At 40.3% G+C, this 22,335-nt stretch overlaps 1 protein-coding gene across 1 annotated transcript in view; it reads right to left on the bottom strand.

Moving 5' to 3' along the window:
- Positions 1–22,335, bottom strand: part of znf385b (zinc finger protein 385B) — a 53,528-nt gene that overhangs the window by 15,823 nt on the left and 15,370 nt on the right. The window contains exons 2-4 of the mRNA XM_038721033.1: positions 16,706–16,843; positions 16,459–16,602; positions 16,068–16,184 (exon numbers count right to left, since the gene is read on the bottom strand). Coding sequence (XP_038576961.1) covers positions 16,068–16,184; positions 16,459–16,602; positions 16,706–16,841 — 397 coding nt within the window. The 5' untranslated portion in view covers positions 16,842–16,843. The remainder of the gene's footprint in view (positions 1–16,067; positions 16,185–16,458; positions 16,603–16,705; positions 16,844–22,335) is intronic.

Genomic DNA, 22,335 nt, shown 5'->3' with positions numbered 1-22,335 from the left:
TTTACTGTGTGTGTGTGTGTGATGAATAGTTTGGTGACAAGGTCATCTTAATTCTGTCCTTCTGTCCTCTGAGATCTGGTTACAACACACACACACACACACACACACACACACACAGCAACGCTTCTGTCTTGTAGTAAGTTGCTGATCTAAAAGCTGCTATAAATACTGATACGCATTTGCTACTGCATTTGCTTTGAAGCAGTCTGTAAACCAGCATGAAAACTGGCCAACAACAAAGTAACGAGCCAGAGAGTTTTATTTCAGGCTGTTGGTCATTGGTCAGAAGATCTGTGAAACGTGACGACCTGTAACAAACTAACACTGTCAGTTTTAAGTTTCTTCACAAGTTTAAAAATATATATATTTCCGTCTACAGAATGCAAATCTGAAGAGGGATGTAAGTATAGTACTGCAAGAATAAGCATAAATGACAAAAGGGCTAATGTGACAGCGAAGCTGTGCAGTGAGTAAACCTCACTTCCCAACAATTTAAGAGACGCACTGGAGACCGATGGCAGTGCCCATGGGTTTTGGCTTCCTCGACTGCGTGTCCACCTCCCGTACCCGAGGTTGCACTTGGTCCATTTTAAAATACATTTTAAGATCTTAGTGTCGAAAATCACTAAATGGGTTGGCATCTTGTTATATCTCAGACCTCTTACAAGTTTACACCCCCTCGAGGTCACTTAAGTCCACTGATCAGACCAGCTCTGGCTGGTCGCATCTAAAACCATGCTAAAAACCACGGGCAACCGCGCTTTTTCAGCAGTAACCCCCAAACTATGGAATGAGCAACCTCCACAGGTCAAAATGGCCCCCACCCTTGAAACTTTTAAATCCCGTCAGAAAACTCACTTTTATTCCCTGGCTTTGAACCCAGCATGAGAGCTGTGTGGTCTTCTGTAGTTGACTTTCAATTGTTCGTGAACCATTTGTTTGTGTGTTGACTATGTTTTTATGTGTTCTATGTGTTTTTTTATGTTTTTTATGTTTTATTTCTTGTGCAGCAATTAAAAAAAAAAAAAAGTGATATTTAAATAAAATGGATGGGCTGGATTGGATTGAAGAACTGACTCTGGTTTAAACCTGTCTACTGAACTGACCAGTTTAGTCTGATCCAAGCTGACTGGTGTAAATCCATTCTAATGGCCTGATCACACCAGAAAGTGGCAGAGCCTGAACTCCAGGAGGGTCTGTACAGCGGGGATAGTAAACGGTAACTTCATTCTTAAATCCTACAGTTTAGTTTCCTGTTAACGTAGAAAGGCACTCACGTAGCAAGCTCGCTTATATAACATGTTTTATAAATGATTTCCAATAAATCAACGCTTAAGATCAAAGAAAAGGCAAACTATTGTAAACACACAGACAGAAGGGAAACAACAGTCAACCAGAGAGAGAGAGTGCTGCTAACAGCTGTTTATCCGAGCCTACAGCTTTCTACATACAGGACAAAAAGTTCACACAGTTTATTATTCAACTCCTGTCTCAAACTACCAACAAACCATGCCTCTTTGGTGGAGTAGTTTATACTCCAACAGAGGAAGTTAAAGGCCCTGCATACCTGTACTTATCCTGGCTGATGAAGACCTCTGACCCGGTTCATGATGGGCAGCGCTATAGAGAGCTTAAGTCCCTCCCCTTCCGCTGGACCACCATGGGACCTTACTTTGGAGAAAATATGCACATTAGTCAATGGCGAGAGACAACAAATTTTTTGATCCCGTTTGAATTGTGCTGTGAATTACACATATGATGATGGTCAATTTAAAATATACATTTCAAAGTCAAGAAAGTCGCAGTTTGATGTAAAACTTTAAAGGTATAAGACTGTGAAAATACATAATTACAAAGACCACAAACCCAAAAGTCACATAAGTGACGTAACTTTTTCTCTCAATGACTGAAGGTAACGTTACTGAAGCTAACATCAAAAAACTTGCATGGCAGGATGATGTGATAAAAGGACAGAGTCGTTGGTTTAAACACATCAGGTGAGATATATTTCTGTGTGGAACATAGCTGTTATCTAATTAGCAGCAACCAAGCAATAAACGTAAGCTAGCATTACATGTTGGTGACGTATATTGTGTGAGACGAGAAATGTAGTTAATTTAACTGTTTTCACACAAAACGACATGTAACTTTACTGTTTTACGACAAACTGCAACTCTCTTGACGAACAAAATTATCTTTTAAATTGACAAACATCATATGTGTAATTCAGAGCACAGTTCAAACAGGATTAAAAAAAAAGTTGTCTCTCGCCATTGACTACTGTACATTTCCGAAATAAGGTCTCATGGGCCGGAAGCGGAAGCGAGTGACTTAGGCTCTGTATGTCGGGCAGTATGTGAGGTCACTGTACTCAACAAAGCTAACAGGGGAGTGAGGAAGAGTCTGCACACTCCTATACACTCCTGAGAAGAGATGTAAACATCCAAAATAAATTAAATCACCCGTGTGAGTGTACAGTGGGTGGATGGTGCACCACAGCTAATAAGCCAAGATAGCTTCTGTTCCCTCAAAGGTCAGCACTGTCAACCCAACTTGCTATTGTTCAACAGTGTAAATCCATATGTTAAAGTTCACCAAAGTTGAACTTGACATTGAAAATTTCTCGTGGATTTACTTTGCCCCTTTGAGCGAACTAACTAATCACTGCCTCTGCTTTGAAATGAATAGATCTGCAGCAGGATTTCACAGTTTTAAATGCTGTTGTGACCAGGCCTTTAATCATTATAAAACCAAACCATTTCACAGTTTCAAAAAAATCTAAACTCTCTTTCCTTGTGCAGTGTTTGCTGACATCAGCAGAGATTAAATGGTCTGTAAATTGATTCTAAACCTTTTTAATTTGTAGCGTCCAGTTTCCTGCTAGTCTGTCCAGTTTTATCTGCAGCGGTAAGATTTATGATTCTGGCTGCAGTCAGTTATCTCTGGCATTCACACCTCACACCCACACACACACACACACACACACACACACACACACACACACACACACAGATACAGTTCATATGATGAAGACGTAAGAAGGAAAATCTCACACAGTGCTCCTCCACCCCCAAAATTTAGCCACTGGCTGTGTCACTAAGAAACTGATATTTAATCACTCACATGACACCCCACCCCCGTGTATAAATCCAAATGGAGCTGACTAATTTGCACACAACTTGTCAGTTATTTGCGGGAACTAGCACACAGAACATCTGTGATGTTTCCAACAGCTTGAAAACATATGTGTCGATTGAAGAAAAATTCTTAAAATTAGGCTACATGTACCCAATGAACAATCAATCAAAAAAGCTTAATATGTTTTATATGTTGCTGTTGGGCAGCTTGAACCTGCTACGAAAGGAAACAGAGTTACAAAATGAGGTCTGTCACAATCAGCTGCATGCTGATTAGGAACAAATGAAGGAAAGGGAAGAAAAATGGATCAATTTTAAAAAGCTCTTTTTGGGTGGACGCATGAAACACTGAGCTCAGCTACATACAGGATAAACAAGTGGCAAGACTATGACACACACACACACACACACACACACACACACACACACACACACACACACACACACACACACACACACACACACACACACACACACACAAACATGCAGTGCCAAGTAGGTGTAATTCAAATAAAACTAGCGCATAGCAACCAGCTGGCCAATAACAAATCATGTTTCAGCTGCACTACACACTTCTTCTATGTGTGTTTGTGTGTGAGAGAGGCTCTGTAAAACAGTACCACTTTAAATATGTTGACGCAGATATCAAAGTGTTTCAGTCCTAGCAGTGTATTTCTGAATGACAGATTAGCAACTATGATATTCTGCAGCAGGCATGAAGTCACTTAATCAATGTGGCTCTTTTTGTTGTTATACAGCTTTAACACATACAGTGAATCTAACTTTTATAAACTGCTCCACGTAAGAGGAATGTTTCACAGATAGTTATGAATCCAATAAGTAAGAAAAGTACCAATACTACGTGGTAAAAATATTACAAGTGACGGTACAGATATATCAGTAGTGATCTGCTTAACTTATCAAATGTTACAGTACTCATTTTGCAGCAGAATGACTTCTGCCAGTGTTATATTAAAGCTTGGCATTATATCATTGGATTAATAAATGTGTAAGCAACATTTTAATGTTGTAGCAGGTTGAGGTGGAGCAACTACTTTGTACACAGCTGGTATTCTAATATATCATATTTTATAAACGTCCATCTTAAAAGGAGCTAGTAACTATAGCTGTTTAATAAATGTGTTGTAGTACAATATTTGTATAGGGGTAGAAGTACAAAGCAACAGAACATTTCAATACTCAAGTCCCTCAAGATGGAACTTAACAATGTTTCCTCCTGCAATGTAGTGGACTGAAGTACAAATAACTTAACATTTTAATTAAGTACAGTTCTACACTCAAAATGATCAAGGTTTAAGTTTTCCCATCTTAACAGGTGCATTTAAGGAAGGAAGGAGATGTAAACTAAGACCAGTCTACACAGACTGTCCTGTGAAGACGTCTAATCAGGCAAACTAAGTGAAAACACACGTATGGATGCACAATGGGTGTGCAGGGGCTTTAAAAAGAAATAAGCCCTCATTAATGTTATTAGCTACACCCTGACACACAAGTCAAACCATGAAAAAGGTTGCTAGTTGGCATTTAGATACGGTTCATATTCACACTGGCTTTGTACAAAAAGGAACGGAAATAAACATAAAGTCATATGTACAGAGGCCCTGAAGCTCAACCCAAAATGTCTTCACCAGTTTGACAACACATGCGCATCACTGCAAAGTGAGAAAAAACAACCAAATACACAAAACATAACCTAATACAGAAACGCTGGAAGTAGCACAGATGACACAGAAACATTTTAGCTAATATTCCAACACCACTTAAGGAGAGACTTTAGTTACTCCAAGAGTCACAAACTATGGCAGCAACTAGCGTGTCCAATCCACGTGCATCCGTTTTTAGTGTCCCCTGGAAACAGTTTCCATTGTTGTCTGTGCTGCTGTGTAGCGTTTCTGTATTTGGTTGTGTTTTCTCACTTTGCAGTGTTGTTTTATAAACAGGACAAAAACAGAAATCCATATCAACATCCACAGGGAATCATCAAGCCGTTAAAAGGGTAAATATCAAAGAAACAAATCTGGTAATTACTCAAAGTAATTTTTCAAAACACAGTTCACTCAAATCTCTTCCGTCTCTCAATATTGGCTAACCAATTTGAGTTAGGTGACTAAAGATGAAGGGTGTACTGCAGAAGAGTTGTGCAACAGAGTATTTTCTGTGGTATAAACGTCAGTATATCAATGTCCAGACTGTTACTACAGCTTCATTACATCATCGTCCAACTCAGCAGAGAACAGAAAAACATCTGGTACTGTTAATCAGACTGTAAAGTGATTTGAAGGGAAGGAGTTAAAGTGAAACCGACTCAAAAAGACAACAGGAAGTGATGAAAGCTGAGGCTGAGGAAAAGGATGATGCCAATGAAGATGATGACATTTATTTTAATTAAAGGATCCTACCTGAACCAGACGTCTTTTTTCTTTATATCGATCCAGTTTTACTTTTTACTTTTCAATATTTTCTCTCCTTTCTGTCTGTGTTTATTCAATCTACTGTACTCTACTGTAATCTAGTCTGCTGTTCTCAGTCTGTCCGTGTTACTCTGCTCTCGCCTTTTTATGAACCAAAGCACAACAGCCAAACTCACCCACCACTCACTCTGTGTGTGTCTGTGTATGTGAGTGAGTGAGAGAGAGAGAGAGAGAGATCAGGTGACTGGAGCAAGAGTGGCATGTATCATCGCCATCTGAACCCCCAAACCATGAGCGTCAGGTGTGTATTTCTGTGTGTGTGTGTGTGTGTGTGTGTGTGTGTGTGTGTGTGTTACTTCTTAATCCCCTACTGCCATTTCCTCCAGAGAGAAGAAACTCTATCCCTGGGGATGAAAGAGCGAGAGAGAGAGAGAGAGAAACCGAGACAGAGACACATCCACATCCACAGAAAGAGAGACACACAAACAGATTCAGACTTACACACTAGGTGGGTTTCCATCCACTTGTTTTTATTTTCAATTTGCGCATTAAAAACCCTGAGTGAAAACGCAGAAAGTGTTTTTACACAAAAGTTGGTTTATCGATAAAAGAAAAATGTGACAAAGTGCAATGGAAACAGCCTTAGTGAATAAATCATGACTTACTTCTGACAGATTGAAAAAGAGAGAGAGAGAAAACATGACCATTCACACTATTTACAGATTATATTGGAGGATTAAAGATTAAATTACCCTGCTGCAGTCCCTGCTGGTGTGTGTGTGTGTGTGATGAGATCAGAGAGCAGTTGCTGTTGGTTCACACGTCTCCTGTTACACAGAGCACAGTGTGTATGTGTGTGTGTTTCAGTTGTTCACCAGTGGCAGGAACTAACCTCACTGTAACTGACTCCAGCCAACATTGAGACTACATCCACACTACGTTGTCTAATTTTAAATTTTAAATTTATGTGTCCACTTTAGCATTTCACCATCGTTTTAGAGCTCTGCCTACAGTGAAACACCTGAACAACTTTAAAATGGATGCATTTTTAGCAACAAAACTGAATCACAGCCAATATTACATTTACATTAACATTACATTTACTGATTTGGCTTTTATCCAAAACGACTTACATTTGAGGAACAACCATCAACAAAGCATCAATTCAGCAAGAGATCTACAAGTGACAATAGATACTATTAAGAGCAGCAAATTGTATAAAAACCTCGTCATCTCACACCTTTCAGATGTCAGGAATGCGTTGGCTGTGTCAATCAATTTTCTACCTTTACAAAGACGACAACCTGACAATCACGCCCACTTCACACAGTAATCAGTCAGTTCTGTGGCGGCGAGAAAGTTGGCAGGGTTTGAACTTGTCTTTCAAACTCTATGTTTTTATTGACGATTTCTGCCACTTCTAATGTGTACAAACGAGTGCAACACAATGAAAGCCTTCACAGAAAGAATGTCCAAAATTGCACACAAAATTGTCTTGCAGTTTGGCATTCGATGCAGTAGAACAAGAAATATCTTTTGTCTTTCACTTCTTCCTTGGAAAACCTGGGGTTTACATACATTATCCACACTTCAACTCAACTACTGACAGAGATTTAGGTTAATTAATGTTTAGCTGCTTCCTTTTGCTCTTCATGATTTTGTTGCAATCATTGTTATTTGTTCTGTCTTTACTACTGTCCTGTGTATTTATTAAACTGTCTTCATTGGTTTAGAAACATCTTGCCAAAGGACTACAGGTAATTTATGTGCGTCCTTCTGAATAAAGATTAATTTGGGCAATCATCGCGTCTCACTCCTCTCTATGACAGCAGGGTTTTTGCCCCGCCTTTGAGTGTGGCAGTTCGCAAAAAGTATAAAGACTTTTACCTTTAGACGTGGTCAGACGAAGACCGAAGAATTCCAGCACGTAACTCCCTCTAAAAACACAAACTGTCACTTTTACATTTCTGTTTGTGTACAGGTTAAACAAACAACATACATCACGGTAATTTAGAGGTGTTGGCAGGTGTATTTTTTAACTTTGGACAGAGTCAGGCCAGCAGTTTCCTTTGGCTTTTAAGTGTTTATGCTAAACTAAGCTTACCACGTATGGTCCTGACTCAAAAAAACTAAGAAATCAAGAAATCCATCAGCTCCATGAGTACCAACTGCATTTCTGTCCTGAAGAGGTACCTCTGTGGTCGCAGTTATAGTTGTTACGGTGCAACAACATGATCCCTCACTGGCTTCCCACTGCAGCTGAAATTACTGCAGCTTGAGATTAAGCTTGAAAGAAAGCAGGATATTAATACCTCAGTGATCCTACTGGGAGGAGAACCCGTCTTAGTATGTTCATCTGCATCTTAAACATCCACAGAGAGAGAGAGAGTGGTAGAGCGATATAGTCCGAGTGTGGTTTTGCTGACGGCATCATTAGACATCACACTGCATTATTATTATGCAAAGAAACACACACATTAGCATAACAAGCCTGTGTGTGTGTGTGTGTGTGTGTGTGTGTGTCTAAGTAGGTCATGTTCAGATCCTTCTTCATCCAAAATCACACACAGACACACAAATCAGACCAATCAGGAACATGAAAGCAGACAGGAGAGCTCCAGTGTCAGTGGAAAATACCAGAAACTAACACAAAGATTACAGCACAGTCACCTGCAATAGAAATGTCATCAGAACCAAACTAACATGGTATATTAAAGTGTTTGACAGAACAAACAACAGGATTTAGCTATTCTTTGATTTAACCTTACCAGTAATGGAGATTTAAAAAATGAAGTTTGTCCAGAGAGTAGTGCTGGAGGAAAGGTCACTGAAATCCAAGCAGTTACCAGGAAATTTCATGTAAATCTGACCTGTAGATTATAAATTATATCCAGCTCTGGAACATTTTGTACAGCAAGAAGTGCTAGACAAACTCAGGTCCAACCTCGAGGTGGGGGAAAAAACTGTAAAAGAAACAGTGAGGGATGAAGCTCAGGTTTAATATGCAGAACTAAAAGCAGACACACTGGACAAGGAAAACCATTGTGTGTGTGTGTGTGTGTGTGTGTGTGTGTATGTGTGTGTGTGTTTAAGAGACAAAAACACAGCACACACACTGAGCTGTGGTGATGAGCAGCAGTGTGTGGGTAATCACAGCAGTCACGCTATCTATAATGAGAGGAATGTGAGACAGACAGTCAGTCAGACAGACAGGAAGTAGTCACAGATTCTGCGGACCAAACGATGTCTTTATTTTCTCCTAATCAGACATACTTTCTTTCAGGAATCATCTAGAAATTCTCTGTCTAAAAGGATCCATAATGTTTGCTAATGACATTCCTGAAACACGTCCTTCTCCTCTTCTTCCTCTGAACAGAAACAGTCAGATTTACATACTGAGCGCTCATAAGAAGATCATCACATTTCAGAGTAAATAAAGCAAGAGAGGTTGGACAATGTGCTGTAAATAATCTGATTAACTTCAGACTAACTATCCATAGTTGATACATTTCAATTTACCTGTTAGTGTAACATAAACATCCTGACTAGAAATGCCAGAAATTAGGGGAAAAATAACAATTTAAACATTGTGTACTTTACTTAGGTTGAAATTTGGCATATTGTGAAAAGGAAGATGACGGCTAACGGATTTTGATAAACTAGATTGTCGTGAAACTTTCAACAGACATCCGTGGTCCTCAGAGGATGAATCCTACTGACTGTGGCGATCCCCTAACTTTTCATATATGCCATCAAGAAGTTCACATTTGTGCTGTTTTGGGAACTATCTCAATAATTATTAGATGCACTGTCATGAAAATTAATAAACACATTCATGCACCCCTCAAGATGATTTTCTATGGTAATCACTTAACTTTCCATTTAGCGTCACAGGCAGGTTAGAATTTGTGAAATTTGCCTGCTAACATGCTAAAATAAGATTGTGAACATGGTGAACAAACAATAGGAACATTTAGCATGCTGATGTTAGCATTTAGTTCAAAACACTGCTGTACAAATACACACAGTTACTAGCATGACTGTAGGCTGCTAGTCTTGTTCTAATACATCTTGATGTTGCAGCAACCAATATTCCAACTATATAATATAATTATCTCTAAGGATTAGTCTTGGCAGAAACAAAGCAGCCAGAAGAACGTCCATCTTATGTAGAAGGTTTCCACAGTGTCTTGAACATAGGTGAATGTTTCTAAATACTGCGTGAAAGTCCATAGATTTAATTACTAAATATAAATGTTGGATGTCCTAATAATTTATAACATTTCCATCGACCCATCCATCGTCAACCGCTTATCCTGCGTACAGGGTCACGGGGGGCTGGAGCCAATCCCAGCTGTCATCGGGCGAAAGGCGGGGTACAATCTGGACAGGTCGCCAGTCCATCTCAGGGCATTTATAACGTTTCAAATTTAAAAGTTACCATCATCAAATACTAAAACTATCTCTTATTGTAATTTTATTTTAACAGATATCAGATTTATCTATAGCACAATTTTTACACCTCAGCCAAGAGAAAACAGTGTTTAGAGAGATTTCAGCTACAAACAAGAACAGATCAACAGAAATGTACTGATTGATCGATCTGATTAACACTATAACAAAGTAGAAAATAGCCCCTCAAAGTATTATATTTTGTGATGTAATAAATAACCATCACAAAATAATAATCAACCTCTGATGAACAGTCTCCGTGACAGAATGTCCCAATGACAATGACAGTTTTCACAGGAGAACCACCATTTTTAGACTGAACACATAGTGAGCAGAGGGACAACAACCTCAGTTCAAGTTCCAAGTCCAGGTCATGACCTCCGGGTCACGTAATCCCCACCATCCCTTCATAAACAGCACACTCACACACACCTGCAGACACAGTGTCTATAATGTCAGCTACCCAGGCAGAGAAAAAATACGGTAACAATGAAAATCAAAGCAGCTAAATGTGGAGCTCAAACAGAAATTGACAGAATAAGGATTTCCTACCTCGACTCAGGAAACTACTCCACATAATCGACAGGGAGACAGCTGCCTCACCTCCACCTCCTCCTCCCTCTCCCCTCTATCATCTGCTCAACCAATAACAAAAAGCAACGAAGAGAAAACCCAAAACAAACAGCAGAGAATCGCCACCTGACTGTCTGTGTGAACGCAGAGGGACATGTGTGTGTGTGTGTGGATAGAGGAAAAGCTACCGACACACAGCGAGAAAGAGACAGAGAGTGGACAGAGTATTTGAATCACTGAGGTGATGATATTCACGGTGAGCGGTGATGACTGTCCCTCTGTCTCAGTGGAAATCTCTCTTTCTCTGTCGCTCTATCTCTGTGTCGCTCACTTGCACTCAGCCAGTTCATGGCATTGTGATTCAAAAAAAGAGAAGAGGAGGAAGGAGGAGGAGGGGAGAATGCAAGCATTTAGTTATTTCAGTCCAAAAAACAAAATACATCATTTATATAGACAAGAAGGAGAGAAAACAGAGGAAAACAGCAAATAAATAAACCCATAATTTAGCAAAGTAACCAACCGCGTTCCAGCGGGAAAAGAAAAACAATCCTTCTTGTTCTCTACCAGTGCTACCAGTCATCTACATGTCCAACCAGTTGTCTATAAGTCCTCTACAACCAGTTCATTACTATCTTTTCTATGTTTTATACTGTACCATGGGTAGTTATAGTCCCACCAGTATTACAAGTTTTCCTCCACCGGTCGTACAACTCGTACTAGTCCTACATCGTTTCTACTAGTCCACTTTCCTACTAGTCCGCGCCAGACCCTGCTGTTACAGCAACAGTCTTAACACATTTTAACTCACATTAAACCCACATGGACATGTTGGTTGTTTTTTTACACTGGTTAGGGCTGTCACGATAACCGCAACAACTGCATTGTTCATACTTTAAACTGCAGGTCGTGTTAAATTAATGAATTAGTGCTTCAAAGGTTCCACAACCGTAACGAGCTCTGGAATGGTTCTAGGACGGATCACCATGGGCTCTACATGGCCTGACTTCAAACTTGGATGCTGTGTTTTGCTAACTAACTTGGCGTTAGCATGTTGCGCGGCTAATGTGGCAAGCAGCCTCGGCGATGCTGGACTAACGTAATCCTGAGGGACAGTCGAGAGAAACTGTTAACGGTACGCTTCATTTGAAGCTCCCTAACTAACGAGTGTAGTGTGTCAGATGCCTGCAGCTGTTTTTCATGAAGCTTTCTGTGGAAATTTAGTTATAATGTTACTACAGCGCAGTGGTTAGTTGTGAACAGTCCATTCTGCTCCTCACCGTGTGTGTGTGTGTGTGTGTGTGTGTGCGCGCGCGCGTTGCTGCGGTATGTAAATTGACTTGATAGACATGCAAAAAGGAAAAAACTAAAAAATTAAATTTTCTTGGCAATGTTGTTGACTAACGCCCAGCAGCTAACTTGCTCCGACCATGAAGCTGCTGTTAGCGGCTCGCTGTGCAGTGAGGTGAGATCCACAGACACTTAGGCTGTTATACTATGGCACCAAATTAGTTCGTTGATGAAAAATCCTCTACCAGTCCTGTATTACAAGTTGCCTACTGGTGGTCACAGATGTGGGTCACTTGGCAACACCAGCTCAAATCTGGTCATATTTGATGCCCCACGTCCTTCCTCCCCTTCTGAGCCTATTGTCACCGCTGTACAGCACAATGAGTGTGTGAATCTGTCAGCAGGGTCTATTCATACGCTGCTGAATACACCAGCACAAGACCACATATCAACACCTGTTCAATCTCTCCATCTCACTCACTAGACAATCCAGGTCTATTAATAACTGTATGTCTTACTGTATATTCGATATTATAAGATATATTTTTAGATATTATGTATGCGTGCAGGACAACATGATGACCTTTATTAGCCCAGGAGAGCTAATTAGAGCTAGCTCTGTCTCACACACACTCACATGAAAAGGAAAGAAAGAAACGAAGATCTTCATCGTACTAAAAAAAAACAGGAACACTGAGGTTCTCATTAAAAGGGAAACTTGACATTATACCCCGTGAAAAAAGAAACTCCACTACCCTCCTCAAAAAATTTCACACAAGATATTCTTCAGCATATATTTACTGCAGCACAATGCGTTAGACAGTCAAAGCGCATTAGTGTTGTTGTCCTGAGTACCCAGCAACAACTCTGCCCACACTAAATACTGAAAACTAGAAGAGGAGAGGAGCTATAATGTTGTAAATGTTATTAGTCTCATGTGAATGAATCTCTTCATTTGCACTGAGTATGTGGATCATGGGAATTCACTTCTTTCATTAGTGACTGAGTGTGTTTGAGTGTATGTGTATGAGTGCGTATGCTGCCTCCTGGTGGTCATTAACTGCTACTGAGGGGACAACACAACCAGGATATGAGTGTACTCCGTGAGAGCAGGAACTGTATATGGCATATCCCCACTATTAAGAATAAAGTAACGTCTCTCTCAGCTCCACCTAAAATAACATTTTGGTTCTCTGTAGCAAAGGGCAAAAGCAGTCACCCTAGCTGGATTCAAACCCAGGTCCACAGGGTATTAAACATGTAACTTGACCACAACACCAAGGAGCCTGGCTCATTGTTATGGCAGTCGAAGCATATTCTCAATTGTAGTGACGGTACACGGTCACGTTCTGCTTCTCCGAGTGCTTCTGTGAAGAATTTTTATGGTGCACCTTTAGTTGATTGATTAACTTTTAAATGTGTTTGAGTGTGTGTGTGCTTTCACCTCTGTACATTATGTATGTGTTTGGCAGTGGTGAAAACGAAGCTGAGGCTAATGTGATGCAGTGAAGTAACTGCTGTGTATTTTACTCTTTGTACTTTCACTCACAAACTCTATGTGCATGTGTACAAGATTACTTTCTGTATTTATTTATATGGGGACTTAATGTTGGTCTTTAACTGGTATTGATTTCTTCCTGGTATGAGTGTAACTAATTTGACAGTCTATACTTTGGTCTAACTATAATTTGTGGCATCTCATCTTTTCTTCCTATTTGCAATGACCATCGTTGAAATTATTGTGTCTTATTAATTGTTTCTAGTAAATACTTGAATGCAACTCCTGTCTTCAACCTTTACTGGTATTGTGTTTAACTTACTGCAGAGCTGTAGCTGTGCACCTACACACATAGTGTGGGCAGTAGAACTACACTACATTTCATTTTTATTATACCATACCATTCGCTAAATATATCTGACAGCTATAGTTACTACTTTACAGATCAATTTGTTACACAAAAAAAGACATGATAGATTTATAAAACAGGATGCTTTGTTATAGATTAAACTATCCAAGAGTATAAAGTACTCACAATTGGCTACACCTTCATTAAAATGCTGCTTACACATTAATGCCTCAGTGATAGTAATCCAGTAATATCATATATAATAAGTATTTTACTCTGTTGTATTTATGCTTTCACTTAAGTAAAGGATGAACTTCATTGATTGAGGAGCTCGACTGTCCCCCTGTAGCACAACTGTTTGTACTGGCTGTGATGTCATCTGACCTGACTGCTGATAGGCTGCTCAGCCAGCCAGGTTACACACACGTGCGCGCACACACACACTCAGCCTGGCCTAGAGCAGCTGAGATCAGGCCAAAGAGCTTTTAATGGTCGAGCGGGCATCACATAATGGACAGAGAGAGAGAGACATGACTATTCAGGCTGAGTGGTGTGTGTGTGTGTGTGTGTGTGTGTGTGTGTGTGTGTGTGTGTGTGTGTGTGTGTGTGTGTGTGTGTGTGTGTGTGTGTGTGTGTGTTTGTGTATGTTTGTTGGTGCGTGTACGTCCAGTAGAGAGAGATTTCATCTTTAACGAGTGTTATTGTAGCCTGTACACTGATATGGACACACAGTATGTAATTACAGCTGTGTTCATGTGTCAGTGTGAGATTGTCTTTCGGTTTCCTGTCTCCCCTGACATCATCATCTCACATACTGTAATTAAGCGTGCGTGTCTATGTTTGTTTGTTTTTTTATTTCTTGTCTTATCTTCTTCTTTTTTGTTGATTTTTGAAACTTATTTATCTTATTTTAATTAATATTATATAAGTTATATTATCTTTTTCTAGTCCAACTTGGAAGTCAGATCCACTCAGGGCTAAAACGGCAGATTTCCAATTCAAGTTCTGCATTGTGTTTTTCACAGGAGATTTTTGTGGACATATATACATTAATGGACTAAAACCAAATATAATGTAATGAAAAGAATCTATACATGTGAATTTAACGATGTCTATGAGAAATGTTAGTGTGGTTATGGAAGTGTGGTTTTGGAGCAGTGCTATGTCCCAGTTTAATGACCTGCTGCTGTCTGCTCCACTTTAACTCCTTTACATCTCACAGCATATTCTCACTCTGTTGACCAGCAGTTTGACTTTAAAAACTGGGTCTGAAAACTGTTCCAGTCACATCTGACCACAAAACCAAAGAGGGTCAAGCAATGTGAAAAGCTTCAATTGTAATTTCAGCAGCAGAGGGTGCTGGAAGTACTGCAATGATTAAACCATGAATATGTATTGATAAAAATAATTTATAGACACACTATAATATGGAACTGAAAAGCCACATGCTCATATTCTGAATCATTCTGTGCATTGCCCCATAGCCACTGATAAGAAGATAAACTATCTTTATGTCAAAGGAATAGTTCTACATTTTGGGAAATACGCTTATTCAGAGATTTAGAGGACAATATCAATACCACTCTCACGTCCGTGTGTTAAATATGAAGCTACAGTCAGCAGCCAGTTAAGCAGTTATCTTAGCTTAAAGTGGTCTTATCATGCTAATTTTCAGGTTCATAATTTTATTTACTCCACACGGTGCAAATAAATTTCCATATATATAAAAAGTCCATCTATCTCTATGAGCCACCGAGTCTGTAACATTTGTACACAATCAATATATTTACTTCTGGTTACACTTAACACAACTAGATGGGTAGTAATTTATTCAGTCCAGCCATGAGTCTGAGCAAAATTCACGATAATCTAACTAATAGTACAATCTTCCTCATCACCATGACTGGCAGGTGTTCGGGTAGAGCTAACAATATACAGAGGCTGAGTATAAAACTGCAGTGATGATCTGAGTTAATGCAGGTCAGTTTATCCTTTTTACGGGTCAATCTGAGATCCAGCACGCAAACATTCACACGCACATTCTGACCTCTTCCACGGGGCAGCAGCTGTTGATGATGGTTGAGCCGAGTCACTCTTGCTCAGCAGACCTTACAAATTAATGTCCTGTTTAGTTCATAGTTTTTCTCTGGTTACCATGACAGCTTGCAAATCTGTCTGTAATTGTATGTGGGTTAGGAGAACAAACTACTGACTAGTTATTACCAGCTGTAGGCTTTGTGGTGTGTGCAAGTGCAACTTAGTGAGGCGACACAAAATGTCATTGTCAGTGCAGCACACCAGGAGCAGAAGAAGCAGTAGTACAGCAGCACTGGTCCTACCTGCAGTCGTGCTGGATGGAGCACTGACGCCTGGACTGGGGCCTGGTGTCGGAGTTAGTCCTGTTGGCTGGGAGCTGAGCCCTGTGGGCTGGGGAAGAGACCTAGACTGAGCCCCTGCTGGAATTAAAGAAGTCAAGACTCATTAGAACATACAAGGAGCTGACCAGACTAAACTACTGCCGCTGGAGCTACTATCATTAATATTACTACTACTACTACTGCCACCGCAGCTGCAAAAACTGCTGCTTCTACCACTACTACTAATACAGCTCACACTAATGCCACTACTACTAGCTGAAACATTTTATTATTTCCTCATAAGCTGATTGTTGAAAACTACTCATGCAAATACTACAGCTACTACAATCACATGACAGTAGTGATAATGTACCTGCTGCCTGTTGTCCTGTCTCTCCAGCCTGGAGCTGTCTCACTCTTCTAAGGTGAGACTTGCCATTGTAGTGCACCTGGGCCTGAGCAGCAGAGGTCAGCTGCAGGTTACACACCTCACACAGCGAGTAGGCCCCACCCTGACCTGGGAGGAAACAAGTGGATGAGTCAGACTGTAGGAGAAAAGTACAAGGATGAATGACACTGTAGGGGAAACAAACTGGTTGGTGCTAGAACATGTCAATCACCTGGGGGTGGAGTCTGCTGGACAGAGAGACTGATGGTTGTAGGTATGGGTCTGTCCATCAGTTCATGACACATCCCTCCAAAGGCAAAGATCTGCCCACTCTCCAGGAGCTGAGAGGGGCTGAGAGGAGTCTTCATCCCTGAAGAAGAAGAAGAAGAAGAAGAAGAAGAAGAAGAAGAAGAAGAAGAAGAAGTTTATAACACCATACAGTGTAGTTGTATGATATTTTAAATGATCATTTACCTGCCCACAGGCTAATGTCAAAAACACCATAATCTGCTGATAAAATAGATTTTAAAAAATGTTTTCACCAAGACATTAGCCAAGATATATTGAGAAACACTGCAACACAACACCACAGCCAATGCGGATGTAAATTGACAGGAACAAGTAATGGTCTCAGGAGACACTCACTGAGGGGCAGACAGGTGGACAGACAGACATACGGACAGGAGTGAAGCCTGAATGACACCGGATGCAGAGTGTGAAGCATCAAACGCTCACAGGGAGAGTGATGAAGTAATGAATAAGAAGAGAGAGAGGAAGGATGACATATGTGTGTGTCCAATGTCCAGTGTGTGTGTGTGTAGGTCAATACATGACTGTGTCCATCTGTTGTCCTGTCAGCTCTGCCAAGTCACATGACTTCTAACAGGATACACACGTGCACATGCACCCACTCAGTTTTCTCATATTCAGTTAGCTTAATTGCCCTGACCTACATACATTACTACTGTATGTACTGTATTAAAATTCACTTGAGGGATTCAGATGTGGACAACTCATTAGCCCTTTAATGGCACACCTTTGACTAAAAGCACAGAAGGAATTGTTACCTTTTGATAATTTATATTTCATAGTATGGTATGGCAGCTGCTGGTACCCATAGGGCCTGCACCAGAGAGAAAATCAGGGCTATATAAATACAAATGACTTGAACTGACTTGACATTTAGCCATTCAAAACCTATTCCATAGCCTTGGGTCAGCCTGTGGCATCTACTGAGAACAGAACAGCAGCTACAGTGCAGTGTTTTGTGTTGACAAAGTGTTCTGAATATGCAAGAAAGCTTGGAGTTATCTTAATGGAGTTGTGAAGCGGTTGTGGAGCGGGAGCTATTTTATACACCACTGATTACAAGAGTAAAAGTCCCATTAATTAAGTTTTCACATAGATAATGTTACATGACTTACAGTTTTAGCACTATGGCTTGAATTGGTGTGAAACTCTCATGGTTGGATCATCAGAACAAAAAATTATCAACTGTGTTGGAAAATATCTGAAAGCTGCAGTCCATCCAATATTTGTATAGACAGTATAATCAAAGGTCAAGCTCATGGCGGCACTAGAGGAAAAAGCAGGGGATCACCAAAGTCATACATTATCTGAAAACCATGAAAATCTGTACAATAAATGTCAATCCATTCAATAGAGACATTTTAGTCTGAAACAAAGTGGTGGACAGGCCGACATTCCCTGCCGCTAGCATGGTTAAATATTCTGTGTGTTGACAAGATGAACAAGATGGCAATAATTGGCTGATATGAGGAATCCATGTTTCTTTGGTTTTCGGGCACTTCCATATAATTAAGTGCCAAGATAGAAAAACTACTCATGAACACATTAAAGGTTTATGTTGTAGTATCAGATTTGTAGTTATTTGCGTTATTACAAATGTCAGTGGTTGTGTCAGATATCACTCCCGCTTGCTATATATTGCATTGTGTCATTTTATTTGAGTGTCCGAAATGAAAATAAAAATGAAGGTGAAACTGCAATTTCTTTAAAAATTCAGAAAAGTTTCGTCCATGTAGACTACTTTCTGCTAACAGTCCAACAACGCAGTAATCTGCATAATTACATGCAACCCTGTAAGTGATGATGATGATGATTAATGAATATCTGAATCTCCATCTACTCATGTTGAATTATCTATTTATTCTAAAGTGAGTTTCAAAACTAGATACTGTAGTATTTAGAGTCAGTAAACCAAAACAAAGAAACAATATGATTTGTAAGGTATGATGGTGAAATATTTGAATCTGGTGGTCATACAATAAACCTATGGCAATGTTCAGTTATCCAGGAGACTCCACTGCTTTCACACTTCTTCTCTTTCTCTCTCTCTCTCTCTCTCTCTCTTCCAGCTGGTTGTTAGTAGTCGACTTTATGTTCTGCAGACAGCTGGTTAATCTGCCACTGTGATGAATTAGCCACAAAATGCACACACACACACAAACACACACGCATGCACATACACACAGAGCCAGCTGATGCTGACATCAGCTTCAGTGAGGGAAGGATTAAATATATCTGCTCTATTGAGCTGGGAATTACACACACACACGCTACACACACACACACACACACACATACACAGGGGTAAATGCATACACACACTCACACACATACATAAAGTGAGATGCAGACAAAGAGAGAGTCAGTAAACTGAGCATTCAGCATCAAAATGAATTGAAGTGTGTGCGTTTACCTTTTCTGTTGTGATGCATGTGTGTGAGAGAGTCTAATCCAGGCTGACCATGCAGTCAGTAATCAGAGAGGCCAGCTGTGGGTTATAATCCCACGCACACACACACACACACACACACACACACACACACACACACACACAGCAGTCAAGCAACAATGTGATTCCTGACTGAAGAGAAAAAGCCGAAATATTTTCTTTAGTGTCTGATAAAAGCAAGGCAATGCTCCACAGAAACCTGAAGAAGCAAATGCTTCCATCTTTCAAGACTTAAAAGAGACTCAACAGAGTGTAAAGAAACACTTCACTGAGTTTCAGTCTCATGTCACTGACATCAATACATGATGAAACATAATTAAATTATACATCCACCGTTCAAAATACAGCAATGTTTGTGGATCTTTCTAAGGCTTTCGACGCTGTTACATCTTATCAATCTTCTCATCTCACTCTCAGCTGGATCGTGAAGATTATTTCTAATTAATAAATGTTTTGAAAGGCTACAATATATGCAAATGAGATGCATCCTACACACAGTGTCACAACAAAAGATGCTCGCGCAGACTAGACAACTTTCAGCGTTGGCCGATGGCCGTGCCGTTCACACTACACAACTTGCCGTCTTGTGATGGGAGTCTTGAAGTCGTGGAGGCGTTCACACAACATGACTGATCGGTGACAGGGGGTCACACACTACACGAGCTGACAGCGGCTCTGTCACCCGCTGCTGGTCTCCAAACCACGTTTTGTCAAGAAAACACATGTGAAATGTGAAACGGGAAATGACACGAACCTACACACGAAACAGCTGTTGTTTGTTATTATGAAGATACCAATTGTAATTACAAAGAATATGGCTGAAAGAATGGATTAGCACACGCAGATAGCAGGGATTGTCTGAGCTACAGAGAAAGCTAGAGGTGAGTAAAAAGTGTTTTGTAGTGAAAAAGTAGCTGCCTGCTCTCATTGGCTGGATGTGGATGTCGAGTCGGCTAACTTCTCCAGATATTTGGCATGCTAGATATCTGGCAGACGTCGCCGATGTGTCAAAAATGTGTCAGGGAGCCTTTTTGATGCGTCATTGAGTAGTTCACACATAACGACTGGCGACCACAGATCGAACACTGATTTACTCCCGATCACAGCCTGACAGTAGCCGAGCTCACCGACTGGCAAATCGGGCTAAAAATCGTGTATTGTGAACTAGGCTTAAGAAGGAACCAAAAAATGTAAGTGAATAACATGTCATTAGCAGAGCATATCTATTTTACTGTAGACAAATATAAAATTAATTTTGACCACTGGCAGCTTTGCTCACCATGACGTACTACCATTAAGACTGTTGTCGGGTGAAAACCTTTTATGTCCAAAATGTATGTCATCTTCAAAGGAACTAACAGGCAGCTGCAGTGTGTGTGATTGTTCAGTGGGGTATGAAAGCTTTTATAAGCCATTGTTCAGGTCTGAAGAATGTTTTCAACCCATAGAGCCGATAGAGAACACATCTGACAACATGGGAAATCACTAGACATGGAGATACAAGGTTTACACCATCAGATATCTTATCTAATCTTATCTTTTCTTGCTCGTACTTTTTTTATGTCAGCGAGTGGACAAACGAGGCGCTCATCTGATTGGTAAAAAGCTCTGAATCCTGCTGGTGTAAAAGAAAAAGAAGATATTGAGGGGGCCACTAATGTATGTCCATGTTCCTTGAGAGGCACTGTACAACACACAGCAACCCGAGGGCACGACAGGACAAAGAAACTAATGGAAATGTGAAAAGACAGAGAGAGAGGTCTTCGAGTGGCTGTCTCCCACCCGGAGGCCAGTAGCTGGTAATGACAGTGGTCGAAGACACACACACACAGTGAACAGAGCAGTGGCCAGCAGCAGCAGAGACGCTGAAACAAACTACTAGATACAGTTTGATGTTTGTCCCTGCAGGAAACTGAGAATCTACTATCAGAAGAAACTGGTGAAAACTCAAACCATTGCCAAACAGCTTTGTTACACACCGATATATTTCAGAAAAAAAATTTTCAACTTTGAACAATCAATGAAATATTTCGTCACACACTAAACCACCATTTTCCCTACAAATGCACTAATATTAGATCATGCTTTGTTCCTTTTTGAAGATGGTTTCTCAGGCAGCGCTTCCTCTGTGGCTGTGTTTGACCTCCAACAAGGCTCCACAAGTTCAAATCTCATTTCTAACCTCAAAACCTAAACTGGAGCAGCTCTGACCTGAAACCACAAACCTAACACTGGATTTATGAAAGCTTGTTGGGAGGAAGAACTAGCTGACAGGCTGAATTCAGGGCAAAAACCTTCACACAAGTTTCATTTTCCTGGCTCGCTCTTCACACAGCTACCAAACAACCCACATTTTCCTTACTAGACAAAACTGCTTTAAGGTTGTTAAATGATGATTCTAACCTAGATTTACAGTAAGCATATCTCAGAGAAAGCTATGGTTAGCTGGGTATACTGCAACTAGATGGAAACCTCCACATTGTGCATAATGTTATATACAAAGATAATTAATATTAGGCTATATTATTTGTCTAATCCCTGGGACACATTATAATCAGACCTGCCAGCAATGTTTTGTATGTTTGTCTGACATCACCCAAGTTGCCAGACCATCTGTGAAACACAATCTACACATAGTCCACACACTACATACAATTTCAACCCATCTGTCTCCTCAACCTGGCCCACAGCCCAATCCAAGAGGCGTGTGCGCAGCCCCTCTCTGCAGCTGTTCTCTACTATCTTAACTTTAGCTGTTGTTGGTGGGGAAAATGATGTGAGCCAACACATCAGGCACAGAATAGGTTTCCTTCCTTCATTTATTTAATTACTTATTTATTTTTTCATTTAAAGCACCCCTGCCACTGGAAAAAATGTTGGCAGGCATGATTATAATACAGACACCAAGAATGTCAGTATTGATGGGTTCATCTTTGTCCATGTGATGTGTGGTCTGTATTTATGGTCACCCTGACTGCTCAACGCACTTCAACAAACAGCCAACTGAACAAACAAATCAGTCAAATGAAGAAAACATCGTCTGTAGACACATATGCAGCATAACAAAATGCGAAGCAAATACAGAAATGCTGGAAGTTGCACAC

Source organism: Micropterus salmoides, unplaced genomic scaffold (genome assembly GCF_014851395.1).
Source record: "Micropterus salmoides isolate LMB-PRFRI ecotype aquatic unplaced genomic scaffold, ASM1485139v1 Ms_hic_scaffold_15, whole genome shotgun sequence".
In the NCBI taxonomy this organism is placed as follows: Eukaryota; Metazoa; Chordata; class Actinopteri; order Centrarchiformes; family Centrarchidae; genus Micropterus; species Micropterus salmoides.
Note: the sequence above shows the minus strand (reverse complement) of the source record. Positions and strands in the feature narration are given on the sequence as shown.